The sequence below is a fragment of the Amblyomma mixtum genome, chromosome 2 (genome assembly GCF_055824585.1).
Source record: "Amblyomma mixtum isolate Tamu chromosome 2, ASM5582458v1, whole genome shotgun sequence".
Taxonomy (NCBI): domain Eukaryota; kingdom Metazoa; phylum Arthropoda; class Arachnida; order Ixodida; family Ixodidae; genus Amblyomma; species Amblyomma mixtum.
This window is the reverse complement of record NC_143013.1, coordinates 133,363,395-133,382,072: the sequence shown is the minus strand read 5'-3', so window position 1 is coordinate 133,382,072 and position 18,678 is coordinate 133,363,395. Positions and strand designations below refer to the sequence as shown.

The window sequence follows — 18,678 nt, the reverse complement described above, 5'->3', positions numbered from 1 at the left end:
CCAACAGGAAGCGCGCGCTCGCCGAGTGCAGTCCCGCTGCCGCGCGGGCACTTCTTCATCACAGTTTACATGACAGTGTTCTATGAGCACCAATAGCGTTTTTTCTTTGCGCGCCCCTTCACCCTACGGCCATTCCTCTTGATATGCAGTTCCACCATTTTCTTCCCACTTTTGCATAAACCTTGCGTATTGCCAGCTGCTCCCCCTTTTAAATGCTTGTCAAGAAAGTAGTGCACTTTAAACAAGAATCAACCCAAATATGAGTTTAAATGGTTGGCGTCACCATTTAAACTCTCTATGCGGAAGCGTTTACCCCATGAATATAGTGTAAAAATGTATAAAATGACCTATTTTACTCCTTACACTCAATAATGAACAATAAAGGAGGATTCTCCTCCTTATAACTCCCATTTTTAAATGGAGTTTCTTGATCTGAATGCACCTGAAGTCTCCAATGGAGTAAAAAAAAACATTTTGTGCCATCCGCCCCGCCATCTAGCGTCTCGCCTGCTTCTGGTCAGTCGTCTGATAATGGCGGTGAGTGACGACCCCTTGGTTACCATCGTCGCTTGATCTCTACTCACAACTGCTCCTTCACGGGCGCCTGCCGCCGTACAAGATATCGGCTTGTCGCCGTTTTCCGCTACAGTAAGCTACATAATTTAATAATTTAACTGCCCCTTTGAAGCCTACAGTGCTCTAACCATACCTGACGTTCCTTTGTTAGTGCCGCCCTCACCCCCCCCCCCCCTTACAGCCTCCGCTTAGCTTATTTCTCGCAGCTTTTTTCTGTGTGGTTCAAGCGGTGTGTGGCAGCATATTATAATGCGTTGTATGAATGTGTAACTGTGATAAAACATAGTTTTAACATTGAGCTTTAGATTGAGCAGATGAATTTACATTTTTCCTGAGTCATATTCAAAAGCCAAGCTTTAAAGAAGTGAATATGAGAGTAAGCACCGCCATGCCAAACTACCTTCAGGGTGTTTCATTTTCATCGAATTCTGTTCTGGTTTTTAGCCAAATAGAGCGTTGTGAAAACTACCGCGCGACTCCTTTTCAGTTTTGAACTAATCATTCTAATTTTACATTCCTTTATCTACGAACATTCATAACCAAACGAGCTCGTGCAGCAAAAGCAGACGGCAAGCAGACGACTCCTACCGCCTCCGCCTACGCTGCCGCTGGGCTTGCAGACGGCGGAAAGAACGCGTGACGCGGGGTCACTATAGCGTAGCGCTGGTTCCCAAGTTAGGTTGCCGGCAGCCCCCGCAGCTACTGCCTGATTCCGCTGCTGGCACTGCTGCAAGAATGAGCCTGAATGAGGATAAATAAATGTGGCGCCATCTTTGGGCTCTATTTCGGGGGGTAGTAAAATATTCGCTCCTTTGCATTCCTAAGTACCTCCCTTGTAAAAGGGAGTAAATAAATACTCCATTTATATGGAGTAAACAAAAATTCTTTCTGGGTGTGCGCTAGAGGACCAGCCATTTACTACCATTTGGACGTTTTTTTTTATTGTTAACAGCGCATGGCACGCGCCTTCCCATCTCAAAACATGCTCTTTCTCCGTAATAATTGGCTCAACCAGCACTCTGTTGAGTCATGTAAATGCTGCAAATCAAGGCAGTGTGGTGTTGATCGCCATAGTTCTCTGGTACCTTTCCCTGGATGTTTTTTTTTTTTAGCTCCAAATTATTTCGATACCATTCAATACGGCACGACTGATAGCCTATAGTGTTGCTCTACTACGTAACAAATCCAAGCACTTAACCTCAGCGCTTTTCTGTGTCCAGTATATACTACAGCCTCGTCACGAGGACTTTATGACACGTCAATTGCGATAACTGTCTCACTCTGACGGTTACCATCAATGCGCTGTGAGAGATGGGACGAAGAGAGACAGAGAGAAAACTTTTAATTAGATAGATTAATTCACAGGAGCCGGGTGGTCGGGGTCCCTAGTCCAGGGCTCCGGTGGCGGATGCTGATATGCGGACTATCTGGATGATCCAGGCTTGCTGGTCCACGTTGTCGCTAGTCAGGGCCTCCTCCCACTGCTCGTTTGTCGGGTGTGGCACTATTAACTTTGTGTCCGGTTTGTCCTCGTATACCCAAGATGTATGGTAGAGCGTGGGGCTTGCTCCGCACCAAGGACAGTAACTTGGCTATTGTGTCGGTCTGGTCTTGTTCGAAATGTGAATACTTGGATATGTGTTTGTTTGTATTCTCCTCCAGTCAGTGGCATGCCAGGAGGACAGTTGTTTGCGTGGCGGTGAGAAATGTCTTCTTTATAGCCTAAGGTCTTCTAGCCTGTCACCATACAGTCCTAGGATGGGGCGGGGTAGGGATCCACCCAGTTTGTGAGAGCTTGTGATAGATAATTCGATACCTCGTTTCCGCATAGGCCTTCGTGGCCAGATGTCCATGTTATTCTGTGTGAGTGTGAGAGTGTACTTAATTGTGTGCTCGCACTCCCCTGAGGTTTTTCAGGTACTCCCTGCAGGCTTGTTGGGAGTCCGTCACTACGTGTGATGACTTCCTCTGTTGGTCTTGAGTATTGATGGTGATGGCAATGGCCAGTGATAATGCTTCGGCAGGATCTTTGGCACAGATTGAAGCCCTGGTGATTGGCCCCCTATGGTTGTCGACCGGAGCAGTTGCGAACTTGCCTCGTTCGGCATAGGCCCCGATGTCCACATGTACTGCTTCCGCAGTTTTTTTTTTTTTTTTTTTTTGCTGTGCTTTGACACTGGCTCTCCTTCTACCCTTCTACCGCTCGTGATGCATGTGTCTGGGTGTCGGGTTTACATAGATCTTCTCTCTTGCAGGTGTCGGAATTTGGGACTTGCTCTCTAGTTTGTAGTGCCTACCGTAGCCCCAGTTTCGTCTGGATATCCCTACCCGCTTGTGTTGTGGTTAGGCGTTTTTTTTTTGTTTTTTCTTTACCCTCCAGAACCGCCTCCCTGAGCCCATCGAAGGTGTTGTGGGATGAAGAGGTGGAAAGAACAAGAGCCGGTGCTTACCACGCACGGTACAAGCTGTGCTCGTTGCCTCCCACTTGTGCTCGTGGCATTGCAACGACTGGTGTGTCTGGAGGCGCAGACTGCCCCTGTTTGCAAGGCGCGTCCGGTGCAAAATATCTCTCGCGCCCCTAATGCTTGTCACGCACTTACCTTCGTACCGAATTCTAGCGACTTTCTACCGGGTTTAGGAAAAATTATATCATCATCACTATCTTTTATTCCCAACTTATTATTCAGAAATTACAAAACACTTTCAGTACCATTAGCAAAAGATTGTTGACAGGTCCGACAAAAAAAAATAGAATGCAGCCAACAAATTGAAAGCGCAAAAAAACATGTCATCGCGTGAAATGCGAATAAAACTATCGGTGCATTTTTGGCGGCGCCATATTAAAGGATAGACAAATATTCAGCAGGGATGGCAAAAAAAACAACAAAAAAACTGTTTTTTTCTCCAGCAAGCACACCAAAAACATAAATGCCACATTAAATTTTCCGTTACATCCGAATAGAAAGCATGAAATGCGGTGTCACGCAATACACAAATAAACCAAAGAAGGGGTGCAAAAAAAAGGTGATTATTCTAAATGGTACAAAACCGCAAAACAGCGTTCTGCGTTGTGTTATGAGCAAAGTCACAAGTGTGACGGTGCGATGGAGAAAAGCTAAATACAGAAACTTTGTAACCTGTGAACTGTGAACTGTGAACGAAGGAAAAGAACCGGCTTTGCGAGCTCGGCGTTCACTGATCTTCCTACATTGCAGGTATCGTAAGACGAGTAGTTTTCAGCGTGTCGGAGGCACACTTTGAGTGCAAGAGATTATAGTAATGGTTTGGGGTCAATTTCGACCACCAGGGCTATCTCTAACGCGCGCTTACATTGCGCAGAACGGAAGAGTTTTTGCATTTAGCCTCCACCCTGACCGGGATTCGGTCCCGTGACTTTGGGCTTAGTAGCCAATCGCAAACGAACCCTTGCAACGGTTGGCGCTATGTTTTCGCACTGAACGGAATATGGCACGCCAAAAAATTAATTTACTTAATTATATATAGCCCAGCTAAAATAACGACCCTTTTGCAATTACCACCGACCAAAACTTAAATTTGGTCACTCTATAGCATGTTCATTTCCATTCCTTCTGTCTTCACTGTGTAAAATTTAGATTCTATTTTCTTACCGTGACCTTTAATACATTCCACCTCCTTCGCTGACATGCAGACCACGTCAGTTAAAGCTTTTGCAAGTGGAAATAGTGATATTGCTTTCCAGTACTAATCCTACCAAGAACCGCGCTAACGACTTCTGCTGAAGTCATCCTGCACATTCAGTGCTCTCAGTGTTAACAGACAAACGATGAAGGCATGAGGCTGCCTGCGGTCTTACTAATGTTTAGCTATTCGAATGCCTTCAAAAGATAGCAGTGAGACAAGCATTCCTTTTTCCATAGAATTTTACCTAAATACTAAGCAGAAAAACGGGCTCACCAATTTTATATGATTCGCGAGCATCGTTCCAAAGCTCTTGAAGTGCTTCGTTTTTCCAAATGCAGACATAAGGTTTCAGCTCTAATAGAACTCAGTTTCATCCAAGCGCTATCCAGTGAATTTTTTACGCATGTTATTCAAGCCCAAACTCGCACTGAACGCAACACGACACTTAACAATTTTTTTTTATTTTTTTTTATTTACGCTCCTTTTATCATATTCACAACTTTGCATAAAGGCTATTTTGGCTGCGCGAACTGTAAGTGGTTGAAATAACTAGGGGGCTAATTCTTCAATATGACGACTTAAGGAATGCGATGGTTTGCTCTCTTACATTTCATTATTTGTTTTTTTTTTCTCGTTGGCAGTGTCGCTTGTCGTATTAGTCAAATGGATCATTAATATGCAATAAATCTTATTCATAATCCGTTCCCCTTTTTTTGAACAAGAACATTTTTTTTTATTTCATATTTACAGTGCAATTCATGGTTGCAGTGTATATATATACAGCAGGAGGCTCAAAAGGTGAAACTGCAGATAGGCCCGCTTATAGCTTCATGAACAGAGTACAATTAACAGAGTGCTATTCAGAAGAATCCTAGATGAAAAACAAACTGCAAAAGGCAAAAAAAATGCGCAGTAAATGATTGTGATACAGAATTTGCAAGAACAAGACCTTATGAGCATATTAGATATCAAAGGATTCAAACTTGTGGCATTTTTAATTTTTTTTCCACTTGTACAATGACATTAGTGATTTTAGTGAAGGGCGCAAGTTATTCAAGTGCAAATGGAAAACAAACATGTCGGTCGCTTGTCGTAATTAGTCCGTGCTTTATGCAATAAGAAATTGTTCGACAAAGCGAGACGTGTCATATTATTGTTAGTAATTATACTTTCAGGGATGAAATATTTATTGATGATTTAAAAAAGAAAACCAGGACCTGGTATTGTGTATTTATTCAAGGGGCAGGATATGCAGTGAAAGGAACAAAGGTGCAGATGGTTTGATAAAAGAAGAGGAAGGGATGATTCTAGGCGCTTATTTTTGCGCATTAATAAGTCCAGAAAGATGTGTTCTGTAAGCTATAGCTCCTGAAGAGCTATCGCTGTTCTTTAATCTTTGAAACGCCATTCGCCCCGAGGCTTCTGATGCGGGCGTATTTTCTATCATGAATTAATGAATAAAGGTAATGTACGGAAGTCACGCCTCTTCTTAAAAAATTAAATTCTCTTTTCTCCAACGAAAACCAATTACGGTGACACAAGCTCTAAGAGTGCGCTTTCGCTACATGGCCTCAGAGATATGTGGCACTGCTGGCCATCCGCCTTCCGACAGTCCTGATTCCACATGGGATAGATAAACGGAGAAAATAGTAAACGTTAACCTCAACGACAGAATTTATCCTTTGTGCAGTTATTGGGTGGTGTTAACAGATGCTTGAGACAAATAGCAGAAACTTTAGAGAAGTCCGCTCGCCCCTTTCCCGTCCTTTCCATGGCCGTCAGCGACGCATAAAGAGCGTTTCTGACGAGCAGTAGCTCTCGTACACCGCCAGCCGTGGTTTTATCCAAATATTAACCCCCGGATTGCAATCAGAATCTCAGCAGTTTTGGCAGCTGTTTTTTGGTGAAACCTCACATGAAGCGCTACCGGAGTGATTCTCGTTGGTTAGTTATATACCTTGTTTTTCAGCTTGAGGGTAGAAGCAGGTAAAAACAGGGATAATTAATAAGGGCAGTCTTGCGCGGTGCAGGAATAGGTGGAAGGCCTTGAGAGGGAGCCACTACGCACCTACATGAGTTGCAATAGGGGATATTCAAAATTCTGCAAGCGCGCTTTCCCGCGTAACTATGTTGGCCGAGACAAGATGGCTGACCATGTGTTTCTAGCTGAGACAAAGCAAGGAGGACTAGGTCTTGTTTGATTCTCCCAAAATACGTTTTTTGCATTCTATCCGCACAATTAGCCCCTGTCGTGTTGCCCAGGCAGTTTTCGTATATAGAAGTCGGCTACCTTGCCTTTGGCAACATAATAATAAGCTCTATTGTGATACATTCCAGCGGCTAAAAAGACACGGACGAAGGTAGACGAGACAGGACGAACGCCTGTCTCGTCTACCTTCGTCCGTCTTTTTAGCCGCTGGAATGTATCACAATAGTACTACCAACCAACTAGCCCAACTTTCTACGCTTAATAATAAGCTCACTTGCGGAATTTTGAATAACTGCCTAGTGCGTCTTGCCTTGGGCCTGGGGCGTTTGATTATTCTTTTTTTTACTTCCGCTAGACCGTCCTGAAGCAGTAGTGAAAGAGAGACACGTCACCTCCACTAACAACTGAGTTTGACGCCGATGTTGATGTCCCCACACACTGAAGTCCGCCCACGTCGGTCATCCGCGGTACGAAGTGTAGAAAAGGTGCGGAATGCAGCATTTATAATCGCCTTTAACATTTCTAATAAAAGTAAAAGTGACAGCGCTCCGGCAGCGGGTGGCCAGTAAATGAATTACGTGCACTGGAGAGGTTGCTTTGCCTGCAAACTTCTCGAAAGCGCATGTATATTGGAGCGATGTATCCAAAATTTGTTGGGTCACAGCGCCAAAGTTAACTGTGCTCTAGAAATTCTGAACTCTAATATCGATATTACTTACAGTAGGCTACACGCCTCTCGATAATTAAGGAGTCTAACAGTAAGCGTTAAAAAGCTAAGTATTCAGTATTAGTTACCGAGCCTGCTGTTAGCACGTCTTATCTGTATTCTCATATACTACACCGCTGACAATGCAGTGCCGAAAAAGTACTCTTCTAACTCAAAAAGTTTATTTTGAAAAATTTTGTAAAGTCTTAGGTGAAACACACTGTGTGGCTCAGCACGTCCAAGTCCGTCCTACAGAATTCAAAACGACTAATTTTGTTTTCTGATGATTATGGTCTTACTTCGCCTCCTTATCAGCAGTTTGCTAACAAACTTGGTGACCGACTTTTTAACTTCACGCATGCCTTTTTATTTCCTTCCCTTCTGTCAATGATGCCTGTACCTAAACGCGATCAGTTAAGCAGAATAGTGCAACACCAATTTTTTCACGCCGCCAAACATGTCTTTTCATGAGCAGCAAGCTCCATATTTTCTGAAACGATATGACCAGCACGAGCCAAGTCCGACGAAGAGGGAGTGGACATAGAGGAGGTCGATGCTGCGTGCCCTCTCTGTTTTCTCGTGCTCCCTATCTCTGTTTTTCTCCTTTTATCACTCAGTCTGCGCCACGGCAGCACTGAAGTAGTAGCGCACCACACTGCACCAGCAGTCGTCCGTCACTCTCCAGAAATTCGTACAGTCCGCTCCGGTATCGTAAGCGAGGCATCGCACACAAATCAGGAATCGACTCGTACACGTAAACTGTTTCATACTGACAGAAGCATGCATCTTTGAACGAAAAACGCTTCTAAAATCTACTGAGCTGTATTACTGCTCCCTTATTGTCGTTTGTTTCCGTCTATGCGATCGACGAGCCAGAGTTCTGTATCTCCGTGCCACATCTTTTCGGGTACCATTTGTTGCCCGCTTATCTATGAAGTGGGTCCAAACAGTTGACGCGCCTCATTTTTCCCGCCTTTCCGACCGCTGCTCTCCTCCTCCGGCTCAGCCCCGTGGCCGAAAGCGAACCGCAGACGGCTCAAACCGCGCGGCGTCGAACGCGGGTGCGGCCGCCAGAGAGCGGGGTCCATCGACGGGCGGCGCGCAAGAAAAGAACGCCCATCGATCGCGCATGCGCCGCTCTTTTCGTGGTGCGCGTTGTTTACGTCCTCCCCCTCGCGTATCCCTCTCTCGAGGGGGGGGAAAAAGAAATCGTTGCGGCTGCTGAGCCCGGGTGCACAGTCGGATCACGCCATGCCCACCGGAGACAGCATGTGAGTGGCGCTCTTTCACAAGCACGGCGCTTCTCCGCCACGCGCGCAGCCGCTGCCGCACCGCGACCACTCGCGCTGAAGTCGCCATGTGGGTTTCCTGACGTCACACTGATAGCGCTGGTGCCGGTGGAGCGTTCGAATCCCCCGAGGTTCGTCCGGACTTGCACTGTCGGGAACAAAATCTCCGAGACAGGCCAGAACAAAGAGACGCGCATTGGCTTCTTCGTTGCCAGTGGCTCAAGACGACACTTGTGGAGCTAAAGCCGCCCTCGCCTTGCCTAAAGAAGCGCGAGTTAAATGAGACCTTCTTTGGCACACATCGCACCTATTGGTCAAATGTTTAGGGGAAATCCCCAAGCTGAAGTAAAATTTTTCTTTAGCTCCGAAGTTTCTGTGAAAGCTGTTTAACTTTCCTTTGTAGCCGATTATCTGCGCTTGGGTGGATGCCAATGAGTAATTACTTCCTTATTACATCGCACCTATGCTCCCGAATCGCCAAACATGCGTCCTGGAGGCTTTGTCCCGGATTGTACCCAAGTCCTGTTCGTCGTCTATCATTACCGCGATAACATAGGATTTTGTTCCATTTACATTCTTTTTTTTTTCTTTTTGATGTATCTCAGTGGTGCAATACACGCCGCGCCTCTTGCTATCAGCACAGTCTTCCAGTCGAGGTTTCACGCAATCACAGTGGAATAGAATGTTTGGAAAATGGGCTATGCCAACCCGCTGCAGGGTTTTTACCGCAGTTGTTTGTAGTCGCAAATTAGCCGCGTCGTGCACCACTGAAAGTTTCACAATGGCATTCAGCAGGCTGCAGCAGAGTTAACACAGCCCTGCACAGTCCTTGCAAATGCTTCTGTGGAAGCAACTTCTGCAACGCACCTTCACAAATGCACCTTCTTCAATTTCCGTGCCCCACTTCGTTCACTTTCTCCGTCCTCTTAACGGTTTCTGCATCCATGCATGCAGTGAACTTTGAGCTGGCAGCCTGAACCGCTACACGTAAATGTGAATGAGAACAATACGACGCCGAGCGCGCTTAGAATGACCCACTTGAGCCAACTCAACTCGCCTGTCGCTTGCACGCTTTCCACTACTACACATAAATCAACGCAATTTACATAGCTGTAAATATTAATCATTGCTGTATTACTGCTTTTCTTCACCGCACTTCACTCCAAACCTGCGGCTGATCGGTAACATTTAAATAATCACTACAGACTTGGAAACCACGTAAATGTGCGGGGAAGCCCCCGCACATTCACGTCTGTCGCGCACTCCCCTCGTGTCAAGGAAGTAATCAGTAGTAGGAGCTTTAGCTGTTACCCGAACAAAGGCAGATCACAACACGGAATTGTAACGGCAAAAATTTCAATACCTGTACTTGTTTAATGCAGTGAAACATAAAACTGTTGATTTCGTCCGCTGTTGCGATAGGTTAGTAAAATAATGAGCTGCTGTTGCCAACTGCTGCTTATGTGAGTTGCATCCTGCTTTGTTCTGCTTCTTACATTGTTTCGTCTCGTTAAGCCATTGTTGTCAGCGCTCCTCACTGCATAGTGCAGTTAAATGCAGCCCATCCGTCAAGGCTTGCTTTCACCTCAACCAAATCATCGTAGAAGCTCGTCAAACGATGCCATGCACTCCTTGACCCTGTGACAGTTGACCTAATGAGGCATTGTGCAGAAGGTGTTTCTCCAACAAATTTTAACCTAGCTTTCGGATGTTATGCACCAATAGCAAAGTTATTCGAAAACAGGAAAAAAATAGGCTTTTCACTTATAATTATTTTCCTGAATTTTCTTGTGCCGCATGCAAGAGCCACAAAATGTTTTGACACTTTTTATCTCGATTTGCATGCCATCTGTCCATTGACTCGTTTACAAATCCTGCGTAACAAAACGTTTATTGACACGGACGTGTTTGCATAATTGTTGTTTTCGTGCCTGGTTTCAAATGTTTTTAAGTGGTCATTCTGATGTATCTGACCTATTGTGCGATCGTTTAGGCCACTTGGCTGTTGAGGCACACTCAAATAAACATATCTAAACAAAATGCCAAACAAATTATGTGGTAACAATTATTTTATTGCTCCAACTTTGTTCCGTTTGATAATGGAAGGATCTGTGCAGCGACGACCTCGCACCAATGACTTAGACAACAGGAATGCAACGTTATTACGCAGCTCACATCGTCACCGGGTAACCGCTAAACTGTGATCGCATATAATATCGGCATTAAAAAACTGCAGGCGACACTGAAGCTTCGCTTTAAGGGTATGCGCTATTTTCTGCCACAAAAAGTGAAACTTGCTTCCGTTTTAAACTACTGTTTCACGGTATGGGGAACTACCACACTCTCAAACTTAAACAGGTTACATGTAATCCAAAAACGAGCCATAAGAGCATTGCAAGCATCCCCCGCGACGTTACGACAAAACCCCTTTTTAATGCCTTCCACATAACTCAATTCAATTCAATTCATTTATTTCACCACATATTTACATGGTTGGAGCTCTCGGGCAAAAAGCTGTTCGGGGCAGCTTGACGAGGCCCAAGAGACCGTTACAAGGTACAGCAGTGCCGACATATGGTTAAAATATAACAAAAGAAAAAAAAACAATATTATATTCATTATTATATACCAGGAAAAACACGGCTAGTGTTACAATATAAAAACTGACTGTGTACTGAAACATAATACATGTTCAAAAACACAGTCGTAAACGACATAATTACGCAGACATCAGTATTTGATAACAAAACACAATGTGATAATGGACTGACATTTTAGGATTTTATTGTGCGTTTAGAAATCGTTCCCGCAAGTCGCTTCTTGTGGGCCTAGCATCACATTTATACTTGTTTAGCAGTGAGGGGAGGTTATGTTTTAATGACTGGTTCTTATAATTTGTTCGGAAACGAGGAACGTGCCAGTTTTCTGAGTTTCGTGTAGATACTATTGGTTCGTGGCGTTGAAGTGAAGCGGTGGCAATTAAAAAGTCACGAAATGTATTAGACAAAGGGAAGTATGTACGCAAAATCCGGAAGTCATATAATGAAAAGACAGGAATGAGCTTATAGGTTGCGAAAAGCAGGTCAGTATGTGCTAAGTGTTCGTGATTCCCGATGTATCGTGTAATTCTTTTCTGTATTGTAAATATTTTTTGTTTATTTCTATTGGTTGTAGTGCTCCAGACAAGGTTGCAGTAGTTAATATGTTAAGCAAATAAGGCATGGTATATTTGGAGCTTAACGCGTGTCGGAAGGAAAGTGCGGCAACGCGAGACCACTCCAGCTACTGCGGAGATTTTTTTGCATATATTAGCAACATGCATGTCCCAGCTTAACGTGCTGCTAAATGTAACTCCAAGTATTTTAAGTGATTCTACGATATCAATGTTCTGTGCTTCATAGGTTATGACATGATTAGATTGAAACGTCTTATTTTTCACTCTGAATACCATTATTTTAGTTTTGATGGGGTTTATTTTGAGTCCATTGGATTGTGACCAGGAGGATAAATTAATAAAAAAGTCTTCACACTGCTTAATTAACACGTCCGCATCCGGGCCAGCCGTAAGTATAGAACAGTCGTCAGCGTATATGACAAATTTTGCTGATTCACTAATGAGGACAATGTCACTAATAAAAATATTAAACAAGAGGGGTCCTAAGAGGCTTCCTTGAGGTACACCCTTACTAACTGGCAGAAAACTTGATTGGTGTTTTCCCATACATACCATTTGTGTTCTGTTCATTAAGTACGACTTCATTAGTTCAAGAGGTGTTCCGCGAATTCCATACCGGGATAGTTTTGTTATGAGGACGTTGTGGTTAAGACAATCAAATGCTTTTGTGAAATCTACAAAGAGGCCAAGTGTAAAGTAATTTTTCTCAACATTATCTAGAACAAATTCCTTAATTGTCAGTAGCGCAGTTTTGGTCGATTTCCCGGCTCTAAAGCCATGTAATTCTTTGTGGAAAATATTTCGGGCTGTAAAATACTTTAAAAGACGAGCAAACATAATTTTTTCTGCTCCTTTCGAAAAAACTGAAATAATACTTATTGGTCTGTAATTAGTTGGGGTGTTTCTGTCACCACCTTTGTATATGATGGAAACTCTGGATCGCTTCATTTCATCGGGAAAAATTCCAGTTTCAAAAATTAAATTAAAGATATGCACAAGCACCGGCAGAAGTAAATCTAAAACATATTTTATGGGCTTGATTTGTAAGTTGTCGCAGTCTAAAGCAGCAGAATTATTTAGCTGACTGAATGCTGTGTACACTTCCGTTAAGTTAGCTGGCTCGAGGAAAAAGCTGTCAGTTGTGTTGAAGGCAATGTCCTGTTGCTGTGTTGCGGGGTGTATTGTATGACCTATACTGACGAAGTGTTGGTTAAAGTAATCAGCGAGCGACCGGCCAGTATATTCCTGCCCGTCAACAACGATGCTGTCAGAGTGGGAGTGTGAACCACTTCGGCCCAAAACTTTGTTTACGACATTCCAGGCAATGTTACGGTGTTTGCTTGAAACATTAGAGAACAGCTGTTGATAATAAGCGAACTTAGCCCGCCTTAGGTCGGCATTAAGTTTATTTCTGAACTTCCTGAAATTTTGAAGTGATTCTGCAGTGCGCGTGCGCAAAAAAGAGCGGTATAGACTGTTTTTATGGTTTATCATCCGCATGTGATATTTCGTCAGCCATGGTTTCTTTATTTTCTTCGATGGCTTACCAACTTTAAAGGGAAAGTGCTTTGCGTATATATGTGCAAATGTTTTGACAAAAACCGAATACGCCTCTGTCGCGTTTGTTTTCTCAAGTACAAAAGAGCAGTCACAAGCATTTATCTCACTTCTAAATGATTCCATTGCGTCGGGTGTTATGTACTGAAAAGAGAACACTTCCGCAGAAGAATGTTTTTTGGCTTTCGTGTGTTTGGAATAAAACATGAATACAGGGCAATGATCACTCACATCGGACGCGACTGTACCGGCATACTGAACAGCCGTTTCGATATTCGGGATAATTAAATCTAGTGTAGACGCGGTTGATAATGTGATTCGAGTGGCCGTGGAAATTATGTTCCAATACACGATCTATACAATGTCAACTTAATAAAACGATATAGGAGAAGTAATACCTACCGTAATTTTCTTGAAACTTTCTCTCAACTAACACCTAGAGAACACACTCATGCCATAAGGAACCGCGATAAATGGTTCATTCCCCAAATACGTACTAACTATGGACGTCAAATGTTCAGCTACCACTTACCATTATTGCTAAACGATTTGTGTTATTCTTACAAACCAGTATTTTTGCATCTTATTTCTTTTGCTGTTTTTGTCTCTTTCTATCTTTTTTATTTATTTTTTCCGAGTCAGTTGTGTCTCCCTTATTTTTCCTCAAACGCAATTGTTTTTGTTAGTTGCCGCCAATATATGCAATCAAACAAACCTTGAAACCTTGTACGGGGGCGCAGGCGCGCAATCAAGCTCCAGTGACAGCGTTTTGTCTGCGCCCCTAACATCTGGATGATGTAAATAAAGATTTGATTTGATTTGATTTGACTCGTTAGCGCAACAGGTTAATGCCCACATAAGCAGCACCGGCCTTTATCTAATTGACATTCATTGTTCCCTCGAAGTCCTCATACCACTCCTGGTGCAGCGGTTAAGCGATGCGCCTCTGCCCTGCGATGAGAGGCTGCACGGCCACTTGTGGGCCTTGTGCGACCCAGGCTGCCCTTCTTGCGGCCAATAAGTATTTTACTTCCACTTGCCACGGTACACAGTTTGCACACAGTCCGGTGGGCAAGTTGTGATGACGTCACAATATCACGTGACCAACGTGGCCCACCTGCCTCCTATGTTGCTCCTCTGGGTATTTTTCTTGGCTTTTTCGCTCACGGTCGAAGACGCCGCATTTACAGCGACACGACCTTCGCGCTAATACATGCACAGGCCTGGGTAAGAAAACCTACAACTGAAACCCGAAAGCGATATACTTTCGTGCAACGCTGACACCATGTCAGACGGCAAATGCAGTCTGCAATTATAAAAGCTCATGCCACAAAAACTAGCTCCGAACACATTGTACAGAGCTGCAGCGATCTAAGCAGGCATAGCTACCGAGAGATCTAACTGTGCTGCGGAGCGCAAGTTCGCCACCAAGAAAGAAACATACGAAGAAATCGAAGGCTAAGAATTTATTCAGACAAAGCATGGTACAGTTTCCTAGGGCCTAGGCCAAAAGGCAAATGGATGCCGGACAGAGTCTGCGCCTTTCTTTTTCCCATTCGAGAGCACAAGACATTCAGCGCATAAAATAAACATAAAACGAGATGGAAATACAGAGTAGTTGCAGAGTCGAAACTGCAGTATTTCATATTGAACATTTATGTACAATTGGACAAATAGTCTGAGAAACAACAGAATAAAAACTAAAAGAGTGATTATGCCTTGAGGGGCAACAGATACATAGTGTTGCTATTTTTGAAAGCTTTCAATGACTTGCTTTCCTGAATAATGTTTACAGCAGGATGGTGATTGTTTAAAACACTGGAAATCCTGTATCTAACTTTCTGGGTGCCGTAGTTCGTCAGTTTGTAAGTATTTTTTTCTTTATTATACTTAAGATATACATGACAAAAGGCGGTAGGATCGGAATGCACTTGTAGGTAAGTAGCTAACGCTACGTTTTCGTTTAAAACATTCCACAATGTAAGCAATTCGTGTTTTCTAAACAGTGGAGCAGTATGGCTATGGTGCATTACCTATTAGTCGCCAAAATTTCTTTTGCAATAATGATATGTTTTCTATGCCTGTTTTAGGTGCTGTGCCCCAAACAAGAAGACCGTAGTGGAAACGCGAACGTAGTAGTGTGCCGTATAGTTGTTTCTTTAGCCAGATGGGCAAAAGGTCTTTTAATTTATACATGATACCAATGGACGTAGAGATACCAAAGCGAACATTTTCAATGTGAAGTGACCAGTCTAGATGTTCGTGATACGTGACGCCAAGAAATTTATGCGATATTGCACGTTCGATAAATTTATCGCGAAATTGAATTAGTATTTCTTGTTTGATACACTTCTTACGTGCGCGGAATATAATGCACTTAGTTTTTTTAGTGTTTAACTCTAGTTCATTAGTGTGCAGCCACATGGATAAATTTACCAGCCATATATTGGTTTCTACTTGGAGGACTTCCAGAAATTGTCCGCAGATGAATGCATTGGTATCTTCAGCGCACAGTATTATTTTTTTTCGAAGAGGGCACGTTAATTACACCATTTATATAATGCAGAAATAGCAGTGGCCCAAGGATTGATCCTGGCTGAAATCCATAATGTACCTCTGCATTCGTGATATTCGTGTACTGGTGACGATTTGAGAGGTAATTCTTTATTAATGTGAGAGCCGTTCATCTAATGCCTTATTTATATAATTTGTACAATAAAATGGGGTGCTTAATGGATTCGAATGCCTTTTTGAAGTCCAGAAAAACACCTACTGTATATATTTTCTGCTCAAAATTGTCTATTATCCTATCCTTAATTTTTATTACTGCCATTTCAGTAGATTTCTCTTTCTGAAATCCATATTGCTGCTCGGCGATGATGTCGTTTAGCTTGCAGAAGTTTAGTAGTCTGATGTGTGTAACTTCTTCAACTACTTTCGAGAGGATTGGTAGTACCGAAATTGCTCTATAATTAATGATATCATTCATATCGCCTCCCATGCGTATGACGGAGACTTTTGTAATTTTTAATTTTTCTGAAAATATTCCACTACTCAAAATCAGATTGCATACATGCGTAAGTGGCTGACTAATCATGTGATTGATGAATTTTATAGGTTGAACTTTAATGTCATCAGGACCACGTGCACTGCTACTTTTTAAGTTTTTGATTAATGTGCAGATTCCTAATTGTGTAGTTGGAAACATGAACATTAAGCTTTCGATGTTGTATGTGAGATACGTTGTAAAATCACAGTTACTTGCCTGAGATTTACATGAAGCCCCTGTTATGAGAAAGTGCTCATTAAGTTTGTCAGCAAGCGACGCCCCTGTGTAAAGCACACCATTTATAACGAGTTCAAAGATGCCGTCTCTTTCGTTTTTGGACATTAGCTTGTTTACTGTATTCCATACCTGTTGAGGGTTGCAGATATCAGTAAACTTATGTTCGTAATAACTAGTCCTAGCTTTTTTAATAACATAGATCGACTTGTTACGAATTCGTTTATACTCAGTCGAACAGTCCGTTTTTTTTTTCATTATGACAAAAGTGGAAAATAAATAGTCTGTCATGTTTTCTAATTCTTTTCAGAAGGTCGGCATTTATCCATGGCTTTTTGGCTTTTTTACACTTTTTGAATTTTACTTTAGGGAAGGCTTGATTGTAGAGCTCGGTAAAACTTTTAATAAAGACGTCATATGCTGGAACGGGGTCAGACAATGAAAAACATCTTCCCAGTTTGTTTCTACTACTAACTTTCTAAATATTGTGGTCTTAGCTTCATTAATGACTTTGTATGTAATGGTTGCATATGTTTTGGAATGACTATGGGCTGTGAAGTCGGGTTTAAAGAACATGAAAATAGGTAAATGGTCACTAACATCAGCTATTAGTGCACCTGCTTGCCCATAGACTTTTCTGTAGTTTGTAAAACACACATCTAGTAAAGTACGGCACATACCTGCCACTCGTTGATATATCTATTATATTTTCACAACCAAACGAGAGAAAAATATCAAGTACTCTTGGCTGATTAGATTCAAGCTATAAGACATCGATATTGAAATGGCCACAGATAACTACAGGGGACTTAAACTGCATGCACTGTTCTAACATATTTTCAATAAATACTAAAATAAATGGCCTGTGATCCAGAAGGCGGCCTAATACAAGGGCAAATATGGTACCAACACATTTTAGCATGAGACACTCAAAGTGCTGATTTATTACACAAAACTCTTTTATGAGGATGGAATTTAGGTAGTCCATTTTATAAATAGCCACAGCTCCCCCTCTCTTATCATTATGTGAAATTGATACGCATCTCTATTCTGGAAACTGTATAACATCATAATCGTTCGTGAACCAAGTTTCAGCGAAAACTAAAAATTCAATTTCGGGTTACTGCAGTTAGGAGCATTTCCACGGAGTCGTGTTTATTCCGAAGGCTTTGCGCATTGAGATGGAATAAGGAAAGCTTATTTTTTTCTCGTTGACGCTTGGAGTGTTTGAACGCATCAGCATCATGATAAGAATATATGAGCGCGGCTGTCATTTTCAAGGGTGCCGCTATTAGTTACCGCGATGTGCGTACGGCCCGTTACTCAATGTATCTTATCGAGATCGTTTTTCGTCCTAATTCTGATAACTCGGCTGCGGGGGCCGCGACGGACAAACATTTTTCCATTCTTTAACCAGGTAAACTCACACTCTTTTACTTTCGCCATTTTCTTCACTTTCTAGAAGAGCCTCTTGTTGTGTGCTGTCAGGTTTTAATTAAATATTTTAGATTTCGCTTCCTTTAGCTGTCAATTTTTTGCAAGCCATGCGTGTCTTGTTCAACGGAATACGAAGCGTAGGCAACTGCCACGTCTGAAGCGTACAAGAACAGGTGTAACCTTGTTGGAACTCTCCCTCACCTCACTGTCACTACTAGCCCTTTCGTTGACAGTGCTCTCCTTGATAGACCGTGAAAGCAATCGATGAACAGCCTCAACATCTGCCTCGGAAGGCAGCGGAAGTTCGAGCTCAGTGGCCAAGACATTAAGCTTTTCCGCTAGGTTTTCATTATCAGAATGGGGCAGCCCAAGTATTTCTAAATTCTGATGTCTGCCGTACTACTCTAGATCGTTGACTTGATGCCTTAATTCCTGGCTTTACCAGAACCTCGAGTTTTTCCACTCGCTTTCCGAGAGCAAATATGTCATCATCCTGTTGATTCATTTTTGACAAAACTGCGTCGTATTTTGTGGACATTTCCTGCATAGTTTCGCCTTTATGGTTTGCCTTGTACATTAGTTTCTTTTTACTTAATATTTTGTATCTGATGTTGTATTAATTAGATCGTTTTGCACATTTCGTTGTTCTTTGCCCCCTTACTCAATGCCCTTCTGGGCCTGCAGGGTATTATGAATAAATATGATACCATCCACAGTGGCCTTTATCTCGCCTAGTGTGTCATATTTTTTTTACTTAATCTCAAGTACTTCTGTGCGCACGAG

At 42.7% G+C, this 18,678-nt stretch overlaps 1 protein-coding gene across 1 annotated transcript in view; it reads left to right on the top strand.

Annotated features, from left to right (window-relative positions):
• The first annotated feature begins 8,317 nt into the window (after positions 1–8,317).
• LOC149360949 (uncharacterized) overlaps positions 8,318–18,678 on the top strand; it is a 196,994-nt gene continuing 186,633 nt past the window's right edge. The window contains exon 1 of the mRNA XM_089569426.1: positions 8,318–8,425. Within this exon, the coding sequence (XP_089425552.1) occupies positions 8,406–8,425 (20 nt within the window). The 5' untranslated portion in view covers positions 8,318–8,405. The remainder of the gene's footprint in view (positions 8,426–18,678) is intronic.